Below are 22,713 nucleotides of genomic sequence, written 5' to 3' on the forward strand. Positions count from 1 at the left end.
CTCCCCATTGGCTGGGTCCTGCAATTATCCCGCCCCCGGAAATATCCTGCCTCCCAGGCGGGGGCTCCTATTCCCGCCCCCGCTGCCCAGGGTCGCCGCCATCTCCAGGATTTCGGGTGAGTGCAAAGCCAGCGGCGGGGAAGGAGGGAAGGGGCTTGGCAAGGGGTGGGGGGTCCAGGATGAGAAGCCCCGGGACGGGGAGAAGAAGAGAAGGGAGGAAAGGGAGCTGCTCTTTTTAACGGGGTCTTGAAGGTGGGGGGGGGAGGGGTTTCCACTGTGGAAAGAGAGAAGCTTCCTCCTGCCCGGATCTGGTGCAAAGGGAGTTGCAGGGAAGGAGGCGGGAAAGGGGAGAGGGCTGGGTATTGCAGACCAGCCTCGCCATAGTAATAATAATAATAATAATATAAATAAATGCTATTTATACCCCGCCCCCATTTTCTGGGATTCCCCAGTCACTCTGGGCGGCTTCCAACAAAATAAGAAAAACCAAAAGCATCCAAACATCCAAGTCTTCCGTTTTGTAGAGGAGATGGGGACATAGATTGCTGGATGGCAGAGGGAGAAAGAGGAAAAGATGGGGAGGAAAACAAAGGCAGGGGGGCCAGGCAGGAAGAAGGAAGGGGTGAGGCCTTCTCCAAAGCTGCTTTTTGTTCCTTGAACTCCTTGCATAAAGTAGTGGGGGCAGGTTTGATGAGGCCCTAAGCTACTGGAGGTCATGGGGCCTTTTATATGTCCAGCTGTTCTTTGTTAACAACTATTTGTCGCTGTTTTTTGTGTTGAATATAGGCTGAATGGTAATTAATGGACCTAATAGGTATCTAAAACTATTTGCACATAACAAAATCCGCATTTTCTCAAAGTAATTGTTGAACTGAAATACAATTGAGAAGTATATTAATAGTGAAATACAATTAAGTATATTAATAGTGAAATAATTATTAAGCTCTAACTTAAAATGATTTTGTTATTCATAACAAACAATGCAAACACATTGGCATTTGGCAATAACAAAAGTTCCTTTAGAAACACAGTTTACAAAAAATCATGATCTAGTCCTAGAAACTTGCTATAACTTGAAATTATAATAGGTGTAAATATACAGTGCAGACAACTACTAATAATAAATACCTTTATTAATATGAATTTAATTGTTATAGCCTGTACAATGTAATTGTAGTTAATGCAATGCATTTTTTTATATCAGTCTCAATATTACCATAATAGTCCACATTCTTCATTGGGACAGCAGACCTTTGTACCCTGTTAGTGAGTGTAAAAGACAGTATTTCTAGTAATATGTCGCATTACAAATAATAGCGATACTATACACACCTGTACATAAAAATTATTTTACAGGACTAATTGTATTACTGCATCTACCCAATACCCATTCAACTGTATAATTTTATCATGATTCATTGTGTACTGTGTATACAAACACTACAGAAACATGATCTAAATTACAATACTTTCTTGCCTTTGCCAAAGCAAAGTCACTGATGATATCATCAAATGATAAACTGCTTAGCTTGTCACTTTCTATGTACATGAGGCTGAAGTAATTTATCTTGAGACATTGTTGTTCCAAATTCGTTTTTTATCCTCTTCAGTCAAGAAACAGATCTTTACAAATGGTAATTTGCAATCATCATTCAGAGGAACATTCTCAGAATTGCTTCTACATTAGGGAATGCTGATTGGACACTGTTGTTGTTCTTTAGTCACTTAGTCGCGTCTGACTCTTTGTGACCCCATGGACCAGAGCACGCCAGGCACTCCTGTTTTCCACTGCCTCCTGCAGTCTGGTCAAACTCATGTTAGTAGCTTTGAGAGCACTGTCCAACCATCTCGTCCTCTGCATATAAGTTAAATAAGCAAGGAGACAATATACAGCCTTGTCGTACTCCTTTCCCAATTTTGAGCCAATCTGTTGTTCCATATCCAGTTCTAACTGTTGCTTCTTGTCCCACATAGAGATTTCTCAGGAGACAGATGAGGTGGTCAGGCACTCCCATTTCTTTAAGAACTTGCCATAGTTTGCTGTGGTCCACACAGTTAAAGGCTTTTGCGTAGTCAATGAAGCAGAAGTAGATGTTTTTCTGGAACTCTCTAACTTTCTCCCTAATCCAGCGCATGTTTGCAATTTGGTCTCTTGTTCCTCTGCCACTCCAAAATCCAGCTTGTACTTCTGGGAGTTCTCGGTTTGCATACTGCTTAAGCCTGCCTTGTAGAATTTTAAGCATAACCTTTCTAGCGTGTGAAATGAGCGCAATTATGCAGTAGTTGGAGCATTCTTTGGCACTGCCCTTGTTTGGCATTGCGTTCTAGACTGATCTTCTCTGATCCTCTGGCCACTGCTGAGTTTTCCAAACTTGCTGGCATATTGAGTGTAGCACCTTAACAATATCATCTTTTAAGATTTTAAATAGTTCCGCTGGAATGTCATCACTTCCACTGGCCTTGTTATTAGCAGTGCTTTCTAAGGCCCATTTGACTTCACTCTCCAGGATGTCTGGCTCAAGGTCATCAGTCACACTACCTGGAGTGTACGAGCCATCCATATCTTTCTGGTATAATTCCTCTGTGTATTCTTGCCACCTCTTCTTGATGTCTTCTGCTTCTGTTAGGTCCTTACCACTTTTGTCCTTTATTATGGTAATTTTTGCACAAAATGTTCCTTTCATATCTCCAATTTTCTTGAGCAGATCTCCATTCCCATCCATTTTAGTTCACTGATACCCAGGATGTCAATATTTATTCTTGCCATCTCATTTTTGACCACATCCAGCTTACCATGGTTCATGGATCTTATATTCCAGGTTCATATATTTTTCTTTGCAGCACTGGACTTCCCTTTCACTTCCAGGCACACCCTCAAGTGAGCGATGTTTCGGCTTTGGCCCAGCTGCTTCATCAGCTCTGAATCTACTTGTACTTGTCCTCCGCTCTTCCTCAGTAGCATATTGGATGCCTTCCGACCTGAGGGGTTCATCTTCCAGTGTCATAACTTTTATACGATCATGGAGTTTTCTCGGCAGGGATACTGGCGTGGCTTGCTGGTTCCTGCTCCAGGTGGATCACGTTTAGTCAAAACTCTCCACTTTGACCTATCTGTCTTGGGTGGCCCTGCACGGCATAGCTCATAGCGTCTCTGAGTTATTCAAGCCCCTTTGCCATGACAAGGCAGTGATCCATGAAGGACACGGTCATTAAATATTACTTGGTACAGATCCTGATGTGTCAGATTTTGACTTTTTAATGTATTGATGAAAATGGTTGAGTTCTCCAACAAGGTTCATGTCCACATCTTCAGGATATGTTTGGCTTAAAGCATTAACTTCTTCATGAATCTCTTCTTTTCCAGCATCTAATTTTGTTAAGAATGAAATAATAATAATAATAATAATAATATTTATACCCCAACCATCCGGCTGAATTTCCCCAGCCACTCTGGGCGGCTTCCAACAAAAAAATAAAAATACATAAAATCGTCAATCATTAAAAACTTCCCTAAACAGGGCTGCCTTCAGTTGTCTTCTAAATGTCAGATAGTTGTTTATTTCCTTGACATCTGATGCAGGGTGTTCCACAGGGCGGGTGCCACCAGTGAGAAGGCCTGGTTCCTTGTAACCTTGCTTCTCGCCAGAAGGCCCTCAGCGCTGGACCTCAGTTTCTGGGCTGAACGATGGGGTTGGAGACGCTCCTTCAGGTATACTAGACAGAGGCCGTTTAGGGCTTTTAAGGTCAGCACCAACATTTTGAATTGTGCTCAGAAACATACTGGGAGCCAACGTGGGTCTTTCAAGACCAGTGTTCTGTGATCGTGGCGGCTGCTCCCAGTCACCAGTCTTTTTTGCAGCATCATTGTATACTGATGCCCTTTGTGCCAGATTTGATTCTAATCCATCCATCGCAGGTATAAATGCTTTGATTCTCAACTTGTTTCTTGGCTCAAGGTTCTCTAAAGCTTCATCTTCATCCTCACCTATATGCCTCCTTATAGATCAGCAGTTCTCAACCTGTGGGTCCTCAGATGTTGTTGGACTACAACTCCCATCATCCCTGAGCTCTGGCCTTGCTAGGTAGGGGTGATGGCAGTTGTAGTTCAACAACATCTGGGGACCCACAGGTTGAGAAAGGCTGTTCTAGATCTTCTTCTGCTTTTCTTGTAATCAACATCAGGCAATTTGTCCTTTGCCTGTTCTTTGAAATGATCAAAAAGATCTCTGGAACCAAGTTCCTCCATTTTATTCGAAATGTTTGTGGCTTGATTACTTGTTTCACCCTTCTCTGTGGTATCAATATGCAGCCAATGCAATGCAGAAATTGTTCCATTGTAACGGCCAAGTTCTGCGCTTGTGGCCCTTGAATGAATTTCCCATCTAGTCTTTGACAAAAACTCTGGAACTTTTTTTTAAAAAAACATATTTTTATTCAGATTTTATAACAAATTTAAGCATAATCAAAACACCAAATTACCGTATTTTTCCGTGTATAAGACTAGTTTGTTTGTTTTTTACCAAAAAAAAAGTTTTAAAATTGGGGCTCGTCTTATGCACAGGTAGTGCTGAGGGGTGTTTTCTTAATTTGGAGTCCCTCCAAATAGGGGGTGTCTTATACATGGGGGCGTCGTATAGACGGAAAAATACGGTACATTTTACATTCCAATTAATCTCCCCACCCCCCCATGACTTCCCCCAACTTCCCTTTTTGGGTTATAGCATATTCGTTTCTTCTATTTATAATTTCATACACCTTATATATTGAAAATTAAAATTATACCTTATAACCCTCCCTTCTCCTTCCTTCCCCAGCAAAGCGGGCGCTTTAGGCACAGCCTCCAGCGCAAACCTGGGCCCTGGGCAGGGTTCTGCTCGTTCCCTCGCTCACCCAGGGAGGTATCTGGGCAGCCTGGCCTGCTAAGCCTTGCCCTCCCCCCTACTGTCATTGGGCAGCAGCCAAGGTGGCCCAACCATGTGGGGTGTTGGCTGGGCGCGGGGGGGGGGGGCACAGGAGACGTTTGGAAGCTCCCAGACTGGCGGTTAGTCTCTTGCCTGCGGGTGTGGCGTGTGTGGCGGCTTCAGGTGGGCTGCGCGCCTTCGCCAGTATTTACAGGCCAGCAGCTGCAGATAAGTTGTGCCTCTGTGTGCAACAAAGAGGAGAAGAGAAATTCTCCTTTAGAAGGCAGAACAGGCAAGAGCTGTCAGTATCACCTCATAACTCTCCTGCGGGGTGAAAGTATGTTAAATGGGAGATAAAGACGGGGCTTGCAAAGTGTGCTGTTGGGAGGGTGGGAAGCGCAGCTGCTTTGTGTAGATGCAGAGGAGGCGGCTGCTTCCAAATTAAGCCTCCTAATTAAGCGGGGTCCCTCCCTGCCTCCCAGGCGGGGGCTCCCATTCCTGCCCCCACTGCCCAGGGTAGCTGCTGCTGCCAGGATTTCAGGTGAGTGCAAATCAGTGGTGGTGGAGGAGGGAAGGGGCATTGCAAGGGGGTGGAGGTCCAGGATGGGAAGCCCCAGGACGGGAAGAGGTGGCCTGCACAAGTTCCAGATTTGGGAAAAGGAAGGAGGAAAGGGAGTTCTTTTTTTAATGGGGGCTTTGAAGGTGGAGTACGGGGTTTCCACTGTGGAAAGAGAGAAGCTTCCTCCTGCACGGATCTGGTGTGAAGGGAGTTGCAGGGAAGGAGGCGGGAAAGGGGAGAGGGCTGGGTATTGCTGGCCAGGCTCATAATAATAATAATAATAATAATAATAATAATAATAATACCCTGCCCATTGTCTGGGTTTCCCCAGCCCCTCTGGGCGGCTTCCAAGAAAATAAAAAACACCCAAAACAACCAAATATTGAAGTCTTTTGTAGAAATGGCCTTCGATTTTAAAGAAATGTCCTCTTCAAGAAATCATGTCATGTAAATATGTATGTTGTCCTCGAGGTCGAAGCACACACAGAACACCTAGTATGAGCAAGCAGTGCTCCAAAGTGTTTCTCTTGTGAACTGGCCATCTAAGTTGTTTACTAATGGCAAAGACTCCTGTTTCCCAAAAGGACAGGAGGGGGAGGTCTCTCCCCCATTTTTAGGCCACACCACTCCCACCGCATGGAAGGCAGAGGTCTTGTTCTTCCACAATCCCAGTAAGCCTTGTGTGTATCTGAAGTGAACCAGGTGCTGCGGCTCCTTCCCCTCTCACTGGGCTGCTGCAAGAAAAGGCAGCGGAGGAGGAGGAAACAGATGGGTTTGAAGGCTCTTTCTGCCCCTCTCTCCTGAGCAGAGGGTGTTTGCAGGGCAGGAGGACAGAGGAGGCAGCAGTGGGTGGATCCACCGCCTCTCCCAGGGGGTCCAGATGCAAGCAGGGGGCTTTCTTCTCCATGTATTCAGAGCAGTCCTTTGCAAATTACTGTCTTTCTCGGTGTATAAGACGAGGTTTTTTTACCCAATTTTTAAAGTTAAAAAACATGGGTCGTCTTCTACATGGAATATAGCAATTAAATATATAAATAAATGCAGTACTTGCTCTGGCAGTCGCAGCCCCTCGCAGTGGCGAGCCCTGGGGCCTCCATAGTCTGCTTGCCTCCCCCCACTCTGCCCGCCCTACAGCTGGGAGGGAGGCTGTAGGCTGTTCGTTTTTGCCGTGCAGCGTCTTTGTGCTGCTCAGCAAACTGCAAACTAATGGGGAAGTCCGCCTGCAAAACAAAGCTGCTGATCAAAGATATTTCTCCCCTCTATGCCTTTCCCATGAAACATCTTGGAGACTACAAATTTCTGCACTGCTCCTCTTGCGTAACGTTGCACTGCCCGCCTGCTATTCCGTAGCCTCCTCTACCCATGCAGACTCTGTAAATGAAGGGGGAAGGGGAGGAGGCCACCTGCAAAGCGGAGCTGCCGATCAAGGTATTTCCCCCCTTTCTGCCTTTCCTGCGCCTTTCCCAGGCAGAAGCCACCTATCAGCTCCCTGATCGCCACCGGCAGCCGCCAATCACGCTCCCGCTTGCTGCGACAAGGGCAGCTGTCTATTGGCTGCCACAGCAGCAAGCAGGAGGGCTAATGGCAGCGATCAGGCAGCTGCAACGCGAGTGGTTGTGAGCTGCGTTCTGGTGGGTTAGTGATTTTCAGCATCCCCCCCAAATAATCCTCCCCAGAAGCTCAATCCCCCTATTTTCAATATTTTGAGGCCCCCCAAATAGGGGTCGTCTTATAGACAGAAAAATACGGTAAGTCTCATGTTCCATGGGATCTAGTCTTATCTCCTGAGTTCACACCAATAAAACTCCGAAACAGAGAGGAGTCCACCATTGTTTATTGCAAAGCAATAGGTTACAGTTGGATCGTTCCACAAAACTGCAACCCTGGCCAGTGGTTCAGGCAGTGGTATTTATATAATTTCAAACAAAGCATTTCGATTTCGAGCAATCATTTACATCAGAGATGTCCAAGCGCTGGACCACAATTGACAGGTAGACCTCTGTGTTGTTTTGGGTCGATTATGAGACCTTTGAAGGCCCCGCCCCCTTTCAGCAAGAACCTCTGCACATGCTCCTGTTTTTGTTTTTGCTCAGCAGTTCCTTGTTTTAACGTTTATTGTTGCCAAAAGAATCTAAATTTTTCTTGCGTCCCCCGCCTCCTTAAAAAAGTCCCTTTAGAGTTTCACATTCCTCATATTCATCATTACCTCATTTTATTTATAATACACATGTGCGATAAGCACTGGCAATTTCTGCTGATTTAGTTTTGATTCCCACAGCATTCTGTTACGTTGTGTTCGTGTGCATGTTGGGAACCTGTGTTACATGCAGCCATTTGCACCATGTGTTGACTCGTGTTCCAGCTTTCAGCTGTATCTTTGTGATTCTCATATTAGCTGTATTTCTGCCCCAATTGGGGGGCGGCAACTTGCAAAATAATCAGTTATAAAGCACAGACTACCATAACTTCTGTTTTAGAAGCACACTCAAGGATTTACAAAGATACACATTATTACATTTATTGTGGCCCTTTGGGCAACTGCCACAAGGCCATTCCTGCCCATACCATGCCAGCCTTAGGAAGGGAGAAGGGACAGGCAGATGGAAGGAATTGCCAAAGGTGTTTGAAAATGGGTGGAGGCTCTTGGGAAGTGGGTGCCCAATAGGGGCTTCTACAGAGGCAGCAGAATCCCTACAGGGGCTCTCAGACTCCCTTGACTTCTTCCTTCCTCCCAGGAAGCTACAACTTGCCTTGGATTCTGCGCTCCTCAAGAAGTTGAACCTGTAAACCTAGTCAGGATGGACGGAGGAAGATGGTTCATTTATTGTCTTTCCTAAAAGTCTAACAGGATTTTCTTTCTCTCCCCCCACTCCCAAACAGGTGAGGAAGACGATGGTCAGAATTCTACGGAGCCATCTGTGAATTCATTGGGAAGAACAAAGAAACAGTTTAAATGCAAGGAATGTGGAATGTGCTTTAAACCAACAAACTCACACAGGAGAGAATCCATGTAAATACATGGAGTGTGAAAAGAACTTCAGTGAAAGTAGAGACCTTAGAATACATCAACAAAATCACAATGGGGAGAAACCGTTTAAATGCATGGAATGTGGAAAGAGCTTCAGTCATAGTGGAGCCCTCAGAACACATCAGCGAACTCACACAGGGGAGAAACCGTTAGAATGTATGCAGTGTGGAAAGAGCTTGAATTCTAGTGGAGCCCTTAGAACACATCAACGAACTCACACAGGGGAGAAACCGTTTGAATGTTTTGAATGTGGAAAGAGCTTCCGTGAAAGTCGAAACCTTAGAATACATCAACGAACTCACACAGGGGAGAAACCATTTGAATGCATTGAATGTGGAAAGAGCTTCAGTTGTAGTGGACACCTTAGAACACATCAACGAACTCACACAGGGGAGAAACCATTTGAATGCATTGAATGTGGAAAGAGCTTGAGTTCTAGTGGAAACCTTAGAAGACATCAACGAACTCACACGGGGGAGAAACCATTTAATTGTATTGAATGTGGAAAGAGCTTCAGTCAAACTGGAGCCCTTAGAACACATCAACAAACTCACACAGGGGAGAAACCATTTGAATGTATTGAATGTGGAAAGAACTTCAGTCGTAGTGGAGTCCTTAGAAGACATCAACGAACTCACACGGGGGAGAAACCATTTGAATGTATTGAATGTGGAAAGAACTTCAGTCGTAGTGGAGTCCTTAGAAGACATCAACGAACTCACACGGGGGAGAAACCATTTAATTGCATTGAATGTGGAAAGAGCTTCAGTTGTAGTGGACACCTTAGAACACATCAACGAACTCACACAGGGGAGAAACCGTTTGAATGTATGGAGTGTGGAAAGAGCTTCAGTGAAAGTGGAACCCTTAGAACACATCAACGAACTCACACAGGGGAGAAACCATTTGAATGCATTGAATGTGGAAAGAGCTTCAGTTGTAGTGGACACCTTAGAACACATCAACGAACTCACACAGGGGAGAAACCATTTGAATGCATTGAATGTGGAAAGAGCTTGAGTTCTAGTGGAAACCTTAGAAGACATCAACGAACTCACACGGGGGAGAAACCATTTAATTGTATTGAATGTGGAAAGAGCTTCAGTCAAAGTGGAGACCTTAGAACACATCAACAAACTCACACAGGGGAGAAACCATTTGAATGTATTGAATGTGGAAAGAACTTCAGTCGTAGTGGAGTCCTTAGAAGACATCAACGAACTCACACGGGGGAGAAACCATTTAATTGCATTGAATGTGGAAAGAGCTTCAGTTGTAGTGGACACCTTAGAACACATCAACGAACTCACACAGGGGTCAAACCGTTTGAACGTTTTGAATGTGGAAAGAGCTTCCGTGAAAGTCAAAAGCTTAGAATACATCAACGAACACACACAGGGGAGAAACCCTTTAAATGTATTGAATGTGGAAAGAGTTTTAGTAGTAGTGGTCCCCTTAGAATACATCAACGAACTCACACAGGGGTGAAACCGTTTGAATGCATTGACTGTGGAAAGAGATTCAGTCAAAGTGGAGCCCTTAGAATACATCAACGAACACACACGGGAGAAACCCTTTAAATGTATTGCATGTGGAAAGAGCTTTAGTAGTAGTGGTCCCCTTAGAATACATCAACGAACTCACACAGGGGAGAAACCGTTTAAATGTATTGAATGTGGAAAGAGCTTCAGTGTGGAGACCTTAATATTCATGAGCGAATTCACCCAGGTGAAAAGCCGTATCAAGGTATGCAATGTTCCACTCACGTTTCACTCTTTACCTCACATTAAGAAACTCATAAAGGCGGAAATCAATTTTAAATGCATGGAATCTGAGTGATGTTTTGGTGTTTGTATTTAAATTTGTATATACATATATATGTATTAAAGTAATGAAGGTCACATATACTAAATGTAGAAAAGAAGTTGGAAGTTTTTGCTAGATAAACAGGGGAGAGAGTGAATCTGGAATGCTCAAGGTGTGTGATGAATCTGTTGAGTTTTGACCCGTGCCCTTCAATGCCAAAATGATGGGCTGCCCTTGTCTTGTGGATCAGCATCTGTCTGCTTTAGGGAAATGGGGTACCTCAGATGTTGGGAAACAACGCCCATAAGTCTCAGCCCATATGGCCAAGAATGATGGGAGTTGTAGTTTAAAAACTCAAGGGTGGAAAATCTCACGTTTCTTAGAACTTTTCTTTATGAATAATTATAAGTAAAACTTTTGTTGATACAGAGCTCATTTTTTATTCCAGGAGCAGCTGGTCACTTCTGCTTTATAAACAAAGCCAAATATATTGACACACTTTATATTATAACCAAATTTTAGAACAGAGGCAAACAATTTTTTTTAAAAAAACAAACCCTTTTCTTCTTTACAAACCCTTATCTTCTCAATCCAAGATTTGCTTTTCATATATATATATATATTTGGTTAGCAAGGGGGTACAGAAATAATAATAAAAATCTACAATAAAAGCATTATCAGCATTTAAAAAGAAATGCTATTGGATCTTCAAGGCATTGAGTTACAAATTAAGGGAAAGATCAACCATTTCTTCTGCAAGCTGTTCCCCATCCAGTATTTCCCATCTTCTGCCTTCTGAACTATGTTCCTCTGCAAACCACTGGTCCAAATCTATACAGTCCTCCTGCTCCCGGGACGATTCAGAGGGAGGCTCTCACGAATGCGCCTCAGTGCAGCTCTCCTCAGCTGGGTCTCTGGTTAGGTTTTGGTTTAGGGGAGCAAGCATGGGCCTGGCCCTTGGGTGGGGGCGAGGGGAGAAGGGAAGAGAAGTAGAGGGGATGCTTCTTTTTCCACGCAAGGCTAGTTCTTGTTGCTCCCAAGTATGTACCTGTAATCAGCAAGTGTGCATTTAGCAGGAGTGTATCCCTTTGTCGTGGAGTGCAAGTTAATTCAGAAGGCATTAGAGCGAAGCGCGTGTATCGCATATGTTAAGTTGATTGCAACCTTTAAAAAAAAATTTAATATTCTTTATTCATTAAAAAATTTGCATGTCTATACGAATGCATCAATTCTTAAGGAAATTAGCCCTGAGTGCTCATTGGAAGGAGAAATCATGAAGCTGAGGCTGCAATACTTTGGCCACCTCATGAGAAGAGAAGACTCGACTTCTTTCCTGCAAAAAGAGAGGAAAGGAAACAAAAGCCCACTGCTTAAAGCCTGGGAACGGGCTGCCAATGGACAATAAGATTGCCGCATTGTGAAGCGCACTGCTTATGGACAATGTAATTTTTGACAGCTAACTCTGCAAGAGAGATACATTGTTTCTGACTGGTTTCTCCTGATTTTAAGGTAACAAAACTAACTGAAATTGAAACTGTTGCTTATTTTGTTAAATGGGGGACTAGAAAAAGTTATTTTAATGCAACAAGTATTGACTGTTACTGTGTCCCCCTAGAGGAAGTTTGAAATTGTTACAACAACTGGCCAGGGGCATTTTCCACTTCAAAACAAACTCTGGCCGTGGGATCGACCTTGGGCTCCAGTTAAAGTGTTATGGCAGATGGAAAAGAAAAAATAGATTTGCTTCAAGAAAAAACAAGAAGGTCTGGTAAATCGTGGCAGCAGCGAAGAGCATCAGCATCTGGCCCTTCTGCACCACCAGGGGCAGCATCTGTTCAACTTAAGTCAAAAGGAATGGTATCTGAAGATGTTTTAGCTCTGGCATTAGGCAAAGATTGGGTCAAGAGTTTATCTCATCGGACAAGGTTAAAAAAAGAGGAGTAGCGATTTATGCAAAAGAGAGCCTATCACCGAAATTTATCTTCAAAGATGATCAAGGAAGATTTGTGGCAATTGAAATTCAAACACAAGGAGAGAAATTTTTGATAGGAGTTTATGCACCAAATGAGGGGAAATCTGAATTCTTTAAAAAGTTGCATGAGACCTTGTTGGACTATCTGGACTATAATATCATCATGATGGGAGATATGAATGGAGTGGTATCTACAAATATGGACAAGGCACAGAGACAGGTAGTTACCAAGGACGGTAGACTACCAAAAACCTTTTTTGAGATGACTGACAATATGGACTTAGTTGACATTTGGAGAACAAAGAACCCCTTGGGTAGAGAGGGAACTTTCTTCTCTGAAGCCAAAATGACATGGGCAAGAATTGACCAAATTTGGATAAGTAGAGGACTGGCTCCAAAGACTAGAAAAGTGGAAATTTGTCCTAAAACTTGCTCCGACCATAATGCTGTGAAAATGGAGATGAAACTAACACCGATTGGCTCCTTCAGATGGAGGGTGAATGACACCTTGTTTAGAGACGAAGAGGTTACCAAGAAGGCCCCAAAAACTTTGAGAGATTATTTTGAGATAAATATGAATACTACCATTGAAAAAACAGTAATCTGGGACGCAAGCAAAGCGGTTATGAGGGGGTTTCTGATTCAACAGAATGCAATAAAGAAGAGAACTCAAAATGAGAAAAAAGATAAAATTTTGGAGAAAATAAAAGAAGGTGAGAAGAAACTGAGAGGGAAACCAAAGTCACAAGAGATTCTGAGAGAAATAAAGCTACATCAAGTTCAATATATGAAAATGATGAATCAGGAAATAGAGTGGAAAATTAAACAGATGAGACAAAAGACATTTGAATCGGCTAATAAATGTGGGAAATTGTTAGCCTGGCAAATAAAAAAAGACAAAAATTTAACAGCATTACAAATTTGGAAGTGGAAGGAAAGAATATACAGAATCCAGTGGAGATTAGAAAATGTTTCCAGAGATACTTTAAACAATTATATACACAAGGGCCACAGAAAGAGATTGATATAGATCAATTTTTAAAAACAAATGGACTACAAAAAATCTCTCAAGAAAATAAGTTAACGTTGAACTATAAAATAACAGAACAGGAGGTAGAAGGTGCTATCCAGAATATGCAACTGGGTAAATCTCCAGGGCTGGACGGTTTAACTTCAAGATATTATAGATCTTTGAAAGATTGGATAATTCAACCACTAAAGGAAGTTTGTAATGGAATTTTGGAGGGGGGGAAAGCACCAGCACCGTGGAAGGAAGCTTACATTACACTTATACCGAGAACTGAGTCTGAGAAGACACAACTTAAGAACTACCGCCCCATATCTCTGCTTAATGTGGATTACAAAATCTTTGCAGATATTTTGGCTAAAAGATTAAAAAAAGTACTAGTGGAAGAGATAAAGACCAAGCAGGCTTTCTCCCGGGCAGACACTTGTCTGACAACACGAGGCATATCATTAATATTTTAGAAAAATTACAAGTGAACATTAATACTAAAGCAGTTTTGATATTTGTGGATGCGGAGAAAGCTTTTGACAACATTTCTTGGAGTTTTATGAAGAAAAATCTTCAAGGGATGGGGTTGGTCAAGGTTTTGGAAATGGTATAGGTGCAATTTATTCAGAACAAAAGGCTAAACTAATTGTTAACAATGTGGTGACGGAGGAATTTAAGATAGAGAAAGGCACACGACAAGGTTGCCCAATTTCCCCATTGCTCTTTATTTTGGTCCTGGAGGTTCTCCTAAATATGATCAGAAGGGACCAACTGGTTAAAGGTATATAAGTTGGAGCCAAATTGAAAGCTTTTGCAGACAATCTAGTACTGATATCACAGGAGCCAGAATCTAGTACTAAAAGAGTATTGGAATTGATTCAAGAATTTGGTCAGGTTGCAGGATTTAAGTTGAATAAGTTAAAAACTAAAGTTCTAGAGAAAAATCTAACACCGATTGAGAAAGAGAGGTTTCAGACGGAGACAGGTTTAACATTGGTTAAGAAAGTAAAATACCTGGGGGGTTAATATGACTGCTAAGAACTTGAATTTATTTAAAGATAACTATGAAAAATGTTGGTCAGAAGTGAAAAAGGATTTAGAAATATGGTCAAATTTGAAGCTTTCCTTGCTAGGCCGTATTGCTGCTATAAAAATGAATGTATTGCCCAAGAATGTTGTTTTTGTTTCAATCATTGCAAATTTTGGACAAAATGGACTGTTTCAAGAAGTGGCAGAGAGATATTTCCAGATTTGTCTGGCAGGGCAAGAAGCCCAGAATAAAATTTAAAATACTAACTGATGCAAAAGAAAGAGGTGGATTTGCCCTGCCAGACCTTAGACTTTATTATGAATCAGCTGTTAGGATTCTCAGCCGTCAGTCAGAGGGAACTGGCCTCACACCAGGCATTCGGCTCGAGATCCTGGATGACCTTCCCGTCTGCTTCCCCGGCAGACGCAGGCAAGGTCACAAATCGGCGATCCCACTCAACATGAGAAGGACACACCCTCCTCCTCCCTGCTGCCCTCAGGGAGGGGGAAAGAGACAGACAGAAATCTATTTACATCTTTTATTTCTGTCATCCCAGCAGTACAGAGAAAAACATGTCTGCACTCTCCAGTCTCCAGAAGAAGACCACAACTCCGCCCCTGCACTTCCAGTACAGGTCACATGATACACTGAGCTAACATCCGGTGCTCAGTACACTGAATGGACTGCCCACTTTCTCCAATAGTACAGTCACAGACATAAACATCCTGTTTGACATTCAAGCCACTTGCAGCTGGCTTTTGCATTGCTGCTTTTTCCTGACAACCTCCCCCAAAAGCATCAATGCTCAAAACATAATCCAGAGAAGAAAACAAACAGTTGTTATACATATAACATTCCTCTGTTGTTTCAGTTCCACCCTTGGAACTCCCCGCCACTGGTTTCCCCAGTGTACCTCTCTGGTTGTTTGGCTTCCAAGGAATGAGTGCTTCTGCATTACCTTGGCTAGCAACTCTCTGTTGTGTCTTTGTCTCTGACTTAGACACTGCTTTAACCTGTTTTGAGTTGTTAACAATAGCAACACATGCAACAGCTATGTTAGCAAGCTCTTTTGAGTACCTCTTTGGTGGTACACCCTTTGTAGCTCTCTCAGACCTACGTGTGAGGTGCTGATCATCTGTGCTCACTGGTTCAACCTCTGGACTCTGTTGAGAACCAGTAGCATTGGCAAACAGTGGTTCTTCCTTCACCTGTGAAGGTCTATTCATTGTGTGAGATTTCCTCTCAATGACTGTGACAACTGAGCTGTCTGAGCTATCGCTGTCATCATCAGTACTACTGAACTCAATAAGATCAAACTCATCATCATCAGAATCATTCTCTGTGGGAAATGTTTGTTCTACAACCTGCTCTCTTTCTGGAGCACTCTCTAGAAACTTCGTGAGAATCACCTGATCAGATTCTATAGAGACCCTTTTCATAACCCACAAAAATGCCTCTGGCATTCTTCACTCCACCTGGAGCTTCTGTTCTCACATGAGACCCGAAAACCTTGAAATAGGCAACAGAAGGTTTTCTATTGAACAGCTTCTCAAAAGGAGAAATTCCCAAGTCTTTTGAGACCTTTCTCAACCACACGTGAACATAGGACATTAACGACTCCGCCCAATATTCATGTGGCAAATGTGAACTAAGCAATTGCGCGTTCATTCCCTTTTGCAATTCTTTGTTCACTTTTACACAGACCCCCCTGTTCCACGCTTCTGGCGAGACAGCAACTTTGTGGTCTATCCCTTTTCCATCCAGGAACTTCTGAAACTTCTGTAACAGAAAAACTTGTTTGTCATCTGTGAAAAGACAATCAATGTTAGCATCATGCATATTTTTAACCTTGTCACAAAACTCCTGAAACTTTTCTAAAGTTTCCTGCGGTTTCTCCATCAAATAAACCCAAGAATAATATGTGAAACAATCAACACACAAGGTAATATTTTGCACCGCCTCTAGATGGTGCTAGAGGACCAATCACATCAGCATACACCCGCTGAAATGCTCTGTCGACCTTCTTGGGCACCTTCCGGGTGTCCTTGTTGGTCAGACCTGCAAGAGAAATTTCGTTAGAACCAGAAGAATTACATTTCATGTAATCACTTTGATCAAAAGTCAACAAATACAGTCCATCTTTCTCTTTGGCAGTAAGAAACAGTTCTCCATCTTTGTAGATCTTGCATCTTTTAGCATCATAGGACAGTTTCAGTCCTTTCTTTGCGATCTGCGACACACTCAGCAGATTAAATCTCAGTTCTGGAACCAGGTAAACATCGCTTATAGTCAAGTTCAGACTCTCAAGATACACAGTCCCAATCCCGGTCGCTTCCAGCTCTTGACCGTTGGCCTGTTTCACAGTGAAGCTTTGCTTCTTAAACGTCGAAAACAGTTCTCTGTGTGGGCAGAGATGCTTCGTGGCGCCAGTATCGATTATGAACGCGTTCCCAACATCTGGTGTGGTTCCTTTCGCCATCATAGCCTTTGCAGGTTTCACCTGGCAGTTGGTATGGCTTTTGCCTGACGCCTCAGGCTTCTTAGAGCTGTTATTGGCTCCTTTTGACTGTTGTGGCTTTCTACAGTTCTGCTGTAGATGCCCAGTCTGTCCACAATTGTGGCATTGGACGGCACTCAATGCTACAGCATGCTCTCCAGTAGCATCAGCAGTGGGAAGATTTGAACTCTGTTCTTGTCTCCCCCTGTCCTTCACTTCCAGTGCAGCAAGTCTGTCGTGTTCATTCAGGACCACCGCACACACTCTCTGCGCGGTCAGGTCTTGAGCCGGTAGGGAACCAAGCTGACTGGCAACAACCTTGTAAGTCCTATTCAGGCTGTTTATCATCATGAAGCAAAATACTTCCTCCTGTAGACGGAAATTGCGTTCCACCATCTGTTGACGCAGAAACTTCATTTCTGTCAGGTGCGCTTGAACATCTCCATCAGGCGCTAATCTCAGATTGGTCAACTTCTCAAAATACATCAACGCTGAAGAACCAGCATCTCTCTGATGCGTTGTACGCAGCGTATCCCAAACCTCTTTCGCATTCTCTAAATGCTGAATATGCACCAATTGGGAATCTGAGACACACAGAATTATAGCAGTCCTGGCCTTCACGTTCTGTGATTCCCAACCTCTGGTTGGTGCTGCAGGGATGGGGTTTTCTATCACCTCAAAAAGCCTCTGATTCTGCAGCAGGGCCTTCATCTTTACAGACCAAGATGAATAATTGTCATTATCTAAGGGAGGTGGGTAAGGCAGCCCTCCCCCTTTCTTGGCATCCATCTTGAAGCCAAGCCTCTGTCTCTTTCCAGCCTTGCTAAAACTCCAATAGCCTCTTGCTGGATTGTTTTCTGCCTTTCCAGGCAAGCTGCAAGCTGTTATTCAGACCTTGCACAGCTTCGGCAACGTAGACAAAACAATCTTTCGCTTCCCAAGCTCACTTTGAGAATCATCTATGTAGCTAGTAAAATTCCACATCTTTGACGGGCTTCTTTTAGCTACTGCGCATGCGGGAAGGCTTATCTTAACCACAGGAATTTGTGGAATGCGGCTGAGCGTCCAAGCTGCAGCCTCTTCTTTCAGAGCTGTTTTTCTCCCCAAACACAGCTTCCGTGAACCAGAGAATGAATCAATCTGCGTTCACCCTTTTTAGACCGAAATGCAGCATACCTTGAGCTCCAGCTGTCTGTTCCAGCTTCTGGCTGCACGCAGACGTTATCTTCTTTCCTTTGGAGCAGAGGATGGCAAACGATCCATTCAACCTCTCATTTACTGCATTCCTTGGATCAGAAAAACCACCGGAGCTGCTACCATATGTTAGGATTCTCAGCCGTCAGTCAGAGGTAACTGGCCTCACACCAGGCATTCGGCTCGAGATCCTGGATGACCTTCCCGTCTGCTTCCCCGGCAGACGCAGGCAAGGTCACAAATCGGCGATCCCACTCAACATGAGAAGGACACACCCTCCTCCTCCCTGCTGCCCTCAGGGAGGGGGAAAGAGACAGACAGAAATCTATTTACATCTTTTATTTCTGTCATCCCAGCAGTACAGAGAAAAACATGTCTGCACTCTCCAGTCTCCAGAAGAAGACCACAACTCCGCCCCTGCACTTCCAGTACAGGTCACATGATACACTGAGCTAACATCCGGTGCTCAGTACACTGAATGGACTGCCCACTTTCTCCAATAGTACAGTCACAGACATAACCATCCTGTTTGACATTCAAGCCACTTGCAGCTGGCTTTTGCATTGCTGCTTTTTCCTGACATCAGCAGCATTTTGCTGGCTGAAAGAATGGCTGCTTCTTGAGAACACAGACATTTTGGATTTAGGTTTCAATAATGTATTTGGGTGGCATGCATATTTGTGGTATGACAAGGTCAAAGCACATAAAGCATTTAAAAACCATATTGTCAGGAAAGCATTGTTCAATATCTGGATAAGATATAAAGATTTGCTTGAAAATAAAACCCCAAGGTGGCTATCACCGATGGAAGCGAAGGCTCAGAAAAAGCTCAATATGGAGGCCAAATGGCCGAAATATTGGGAGATTTTGGGACAAGAAGGAGATAAATTGAAATTGCAGAGTTTTGAGAAACTTAAAAGATAAAGTGCGAGATTGGCTCCATTATTATCAAATAAGGGAGGCTTATAATCTGGACAAGAAAATTGGCTTCCAGGTGGAAAAATCAAAATTGGAAACAGAACTGTTAGATCCCCAAACTAAGATATTATCAAGAATGTATAACTTGCTGTTGAAATGGAATACTCAGGATGAAACGGTGAAATCTGCTATGATAAAATGGGCACAAGATGTCGGACATAACATTATGTTGGCTGACTGGGAACAGTTATGGACCACAGGTATGAAATTTACAGCATGTAATGCCTTAAGAGAGAATATTATGAACACCAGTCATGAACATGACACCAGTCAAGCTTGCAAAAATCTACCATTTGCCTGATAATAAATGTTGGAAATGTAAAGAAAATGAAGGTACATTCTTTCACCTCTGGTGGACGTGCTCAAAGATCAAGACTTTCTGGGAGATGATATATAATGAAATGAAAAAGGTATTTAAATATACCTTCCTCAAGAAACCAGAGGCCTTTCTCTCGGGCATGGTCGGCCAATTGGTGTTAAAGAAGGATAGAACTTTTTTATGTATGCTACAATAGCAGGAAGAATACTCATTGCAAAGTATTGGAAGACACAAGATCTACCCACCCTGGAAGTTAAGTGGTTCTAGCAGCAATGCTATAAAGGAGTATATAAAAATGGATTGTTATCAGATGAGAATGTAAAGATATAATACATTCAGGTAGAGGAATAAGATAAAAACAAGGATGGAGAAGATTTGCTGATTTAACTAACTGAACTGGAATACAAAAAAGGGAGCTGTGAGGAGGTCAGGGGAACAAGTAGACGAAAGATAAGATATGAAAAGATTGATTTGATTTTAATTGTTTTTTGCTTTTCTGTATTTTGTAATTTTTTCTTTTCTCTCTCTCTTTTTCTTATTTTGCAACTTTTTTGTAATCTTTCTGTAAACTTTAATAAATATCTTTAAAAAAGAAGAAGAAGAAGAGAAGACTCCCTGGAAAAGACTCTGATGTTGGGAAAGATGGAGGGCACAAGGAGAAGGACGACAGAGGACGAGATGGTTGGACAGTGTTCTTGAAGCTACAAACATGAGTTTGATCAAACTGTGGGAGGCAGTGGAAGACAGGAGTGCCTGGCATGCTCTGGTCCATGGGGTCACGAAGAGTCGGACATGACTAAACAACATACAAACATTATGTACAATCTCTTAACAGGTAGAAAAAACAAAATGATTGAAAATAGAAAATTTATAAAGAAAGAAAAAAATAAAGAATTAAAAAAGATAAGAAACCAAGAAATAATAGTAAGGAAAAAAGACAAAGTTATTTACATAGTAAAACTACTCATCGGCACAGTCCTTCCCATCCCGCTCATTCTACTGTTTGATATAAAAAACTTTTTAAAACAGGCTTACATTATATAATACCATTTCTTTCTGCTTTGTATACATTCCTTTGATCTTTTTCTTTACAAATATCACTCAATTTCTGCTCATATGGAGTTATTTGTACAATAAGGTTTTACATAATTCTGAAATATTATCCATTCTCTATTTGTTTTTGTTTCCATATTCCTCTAACTGATCTCGTCAGTTTTGCTAATTGTAGATATCATAACTGTTACGAAATTCGATCTGCAGAGCCTGATCGATGAGCCGTGACCTCTGATTACTTTACGAACGTCAATCAGCAGTTTACAACGGGTCCGGCACACTTCTTCAAAAGCTGCGCCATTGTTGCTCCCTCCAGTTCACGGCTTAGCAGAGTTGGACACAGCGGGAAAACTATCACGTCCTTTGACAAACACACGCAGTCCGGTTTGTCTATTTACAGCTCTTTATTGAAACAGTTCAGCCATCGCTGCTGGCAGCCATTGCAAACATGTCTCTCTCTCAGACACACAGAGAGAAACTGAACAAACAGGGAATAGTCCCGCCCAGCTTCTAAAGCTTCTGTCTCCGCCCAGCTGTTAGCTGACGTCAGCAGGTGACACACACCAGGGAATTTAACCAGATAAATTCTGAACTATAACACCCCCCCTTGTGTCCCTGCGTGATACCTGTGCAACATCTTCAGTACCTTGTGAGATCAATTCCTTCCCCAATGCTTTGCGCCTTCCCTTGGCAAACCTGTTTGGCATTTGTGGAACCACCTCACAACTTTCAGAATCGCACTGTGCGAAACTTATCCACGCACCTGTGGCCTGATACCTCTCTGGTGGGACACCCTTTGTTGGGCGACTGGACCTCCTAGGCACAAACTCAGGTGTTTCCTCTGACTCACTTTGATCAGCAGGTGTGTCCTCTGCATCATGGGATTCTCCTTCTGACTTAAAGCGTTTTCGAATCCTCTCCATTACACTCACAGGAGAACTAGGCTCGCTTTTGGGTGCTCTCTTAACATCTTGTGGAGAAGCTACCGAAACCTCATCCTGCTCCTGACTTTGCTCCTGACTTTGGTCGTCATCAGCAGCCTCAGCCCCTTCTTCCTCTGCCTCATCAGAACTGTCTTCTGGATCAGAGAGACAATCTGAGAGAATATCACGCCTAACAGGAGTCTTTGACTTCACCTCCTCCTCTAAGAACTCAGCGTGTTTACTGATCAGCACCTTACTCTGATCACCTGACGGGTAAGCAAATCGCCATGCACGAGCTTCTGGCTCATACCCACAGAAGATCATTTTCTGGACTTTGGCTCCATCTGGCCCTCGCAAAGCCTCAGGCACAGAGACAAGCGCAGGAGTCCCAAACGTCCGCAGAAAGTGAACCTGGGGTTTTCGGCCATTTAACAAAGAGAACGGTGTGTCACCTACCAATGAGTTGTAGACACGATTCCAGGTGAATGACACAGCCCTCGTAGCCTCCAGCCAAAACTCAGGAGGTAACCTGGCTTCTTTCAGCATCACCTGTGCAGCTTTAATCAGAGCTCCACTTCTCAGCTCTGCCACTCCACCTTGCTGGGGTGAAAGAACTGTGTGTCGTATCCCTTTCTGTTGAAAGAACTTCTGCAAAGCAGAACCAGTGTACTTAGCATTTCTGTCACTGATGATAGTTTGAACCCTGGTGGAGAACCTCAGTTCCACCCCCTCAATCCAGCTCTTGATCAGCTGTGCTGCATCCTCCCTGGATTTGAGACCGTGAGCCCAAGAATTCTGCGAGAAATCATCCAAAAAAGTTAGCAGAAACCTGGCCCCCCCCAGACTTGGTGCCTTGACAGGACCGGACAAATCTATGTGAACCAGCTCAAAAGGTTTAGCGGCTACACGTTCCACCTTTGGGTAACTGCACCCTCTCACCTTTGCCTGCTTGCAAGTGTCACAATTAATGGCACTTTGACAATTTTTAATCTTACAACCTGTAACAACCTCAGGTAACACCTGCAAATCCTCTAAAGGATTATGAATCGTTCTCTGATGCCATACGCATGCACATGTAACATTATGAGCGGGAATTGTAGCACGCTGGTTGGGAACTGTAGCACGCAACGCTTGTGCTTTCTCAACCTTCCCCTCACCTCCAAGAGACGTTTTAAGAATGAAAAGATCATTCTGTCCCTTCCGCACTTTGGCCAGTAACCTCCCCCCTTTGGAGATTGTGCAGACATCATTTTCAAAACAAACTTTGAACCCCTTACTTAACAAATAAGGCACAGATAACAAACATTGTTGAATCTCTGGAACAATACAAAAATCCACCGTTTCCTGTAAAACAGAAAGATAGGCATTAGTACACTTGGAAACTCTAGTTTTCTGTCCATTTGCAAACTTAATAGTCTGTCCCTTCGGAACTGCCGTG

The 22,713-nt window shown here is 43.2% G+C and overlaps 2 protein-coding genes across 7 annotated transcripts in view; both read left to right on the top strand.

Annotated features, from left to right (window-relative positions):
* LOC114589659 (uncharacterized) overlaps positions 1-20,461 on the top strand; it is a 121,248-nt gene extending 100,787 nt beyond the window's left edge. Inside the window, exons 2-3 of one of the 6 annotated variants that reach the window (XR_013391062.1) lie at positions 8,341-10,234; positions 19,893-20,461. Coding sequence is in view for 4 of the 6 variants with exons in the window: in XM_077920762.1 (XP_077776888.1) it covers positions 8,479-10,068 (1,590 nt within the window). In the remaining 2 variants the exon portion in view is untranslated. Of the gene's footprint in view, positions 1-22; positions 117-3,736; positions 5,443-5,470; positions 6,889-8,340; positions 14,455-19,892 lie in introns of those variants that run through there. The other 5 variants (XR_013391063.1, XM_077920764.1, XM_077920777.1 and 2 more) reach the window with 5 other exon arrangements.
* Positions 1-22,713, top strand: part of LOC114589836 (uncharacterized) — a 246,617-nt gene that overhangs the window by 67,972 nt on the left and 155,932 nt on the right. The window lies entirely within an intron of this gene.

The sequence above is a fragment of the Podarcis muralis genome, chromosome 2 (genome assembly GCF_964188315.1).
Source record: "Podarcis muralis chromosome 2, rPodMur119.hap1.1, whole genome shotgun sequence".
Classification (NCBI taxonomy): domain Eukaryota; kingdom Metazoa; phylum Chordata; class Lepidosauria; order Squamata; family Lacertidae; genus Podarcis; species Podarcis muralis.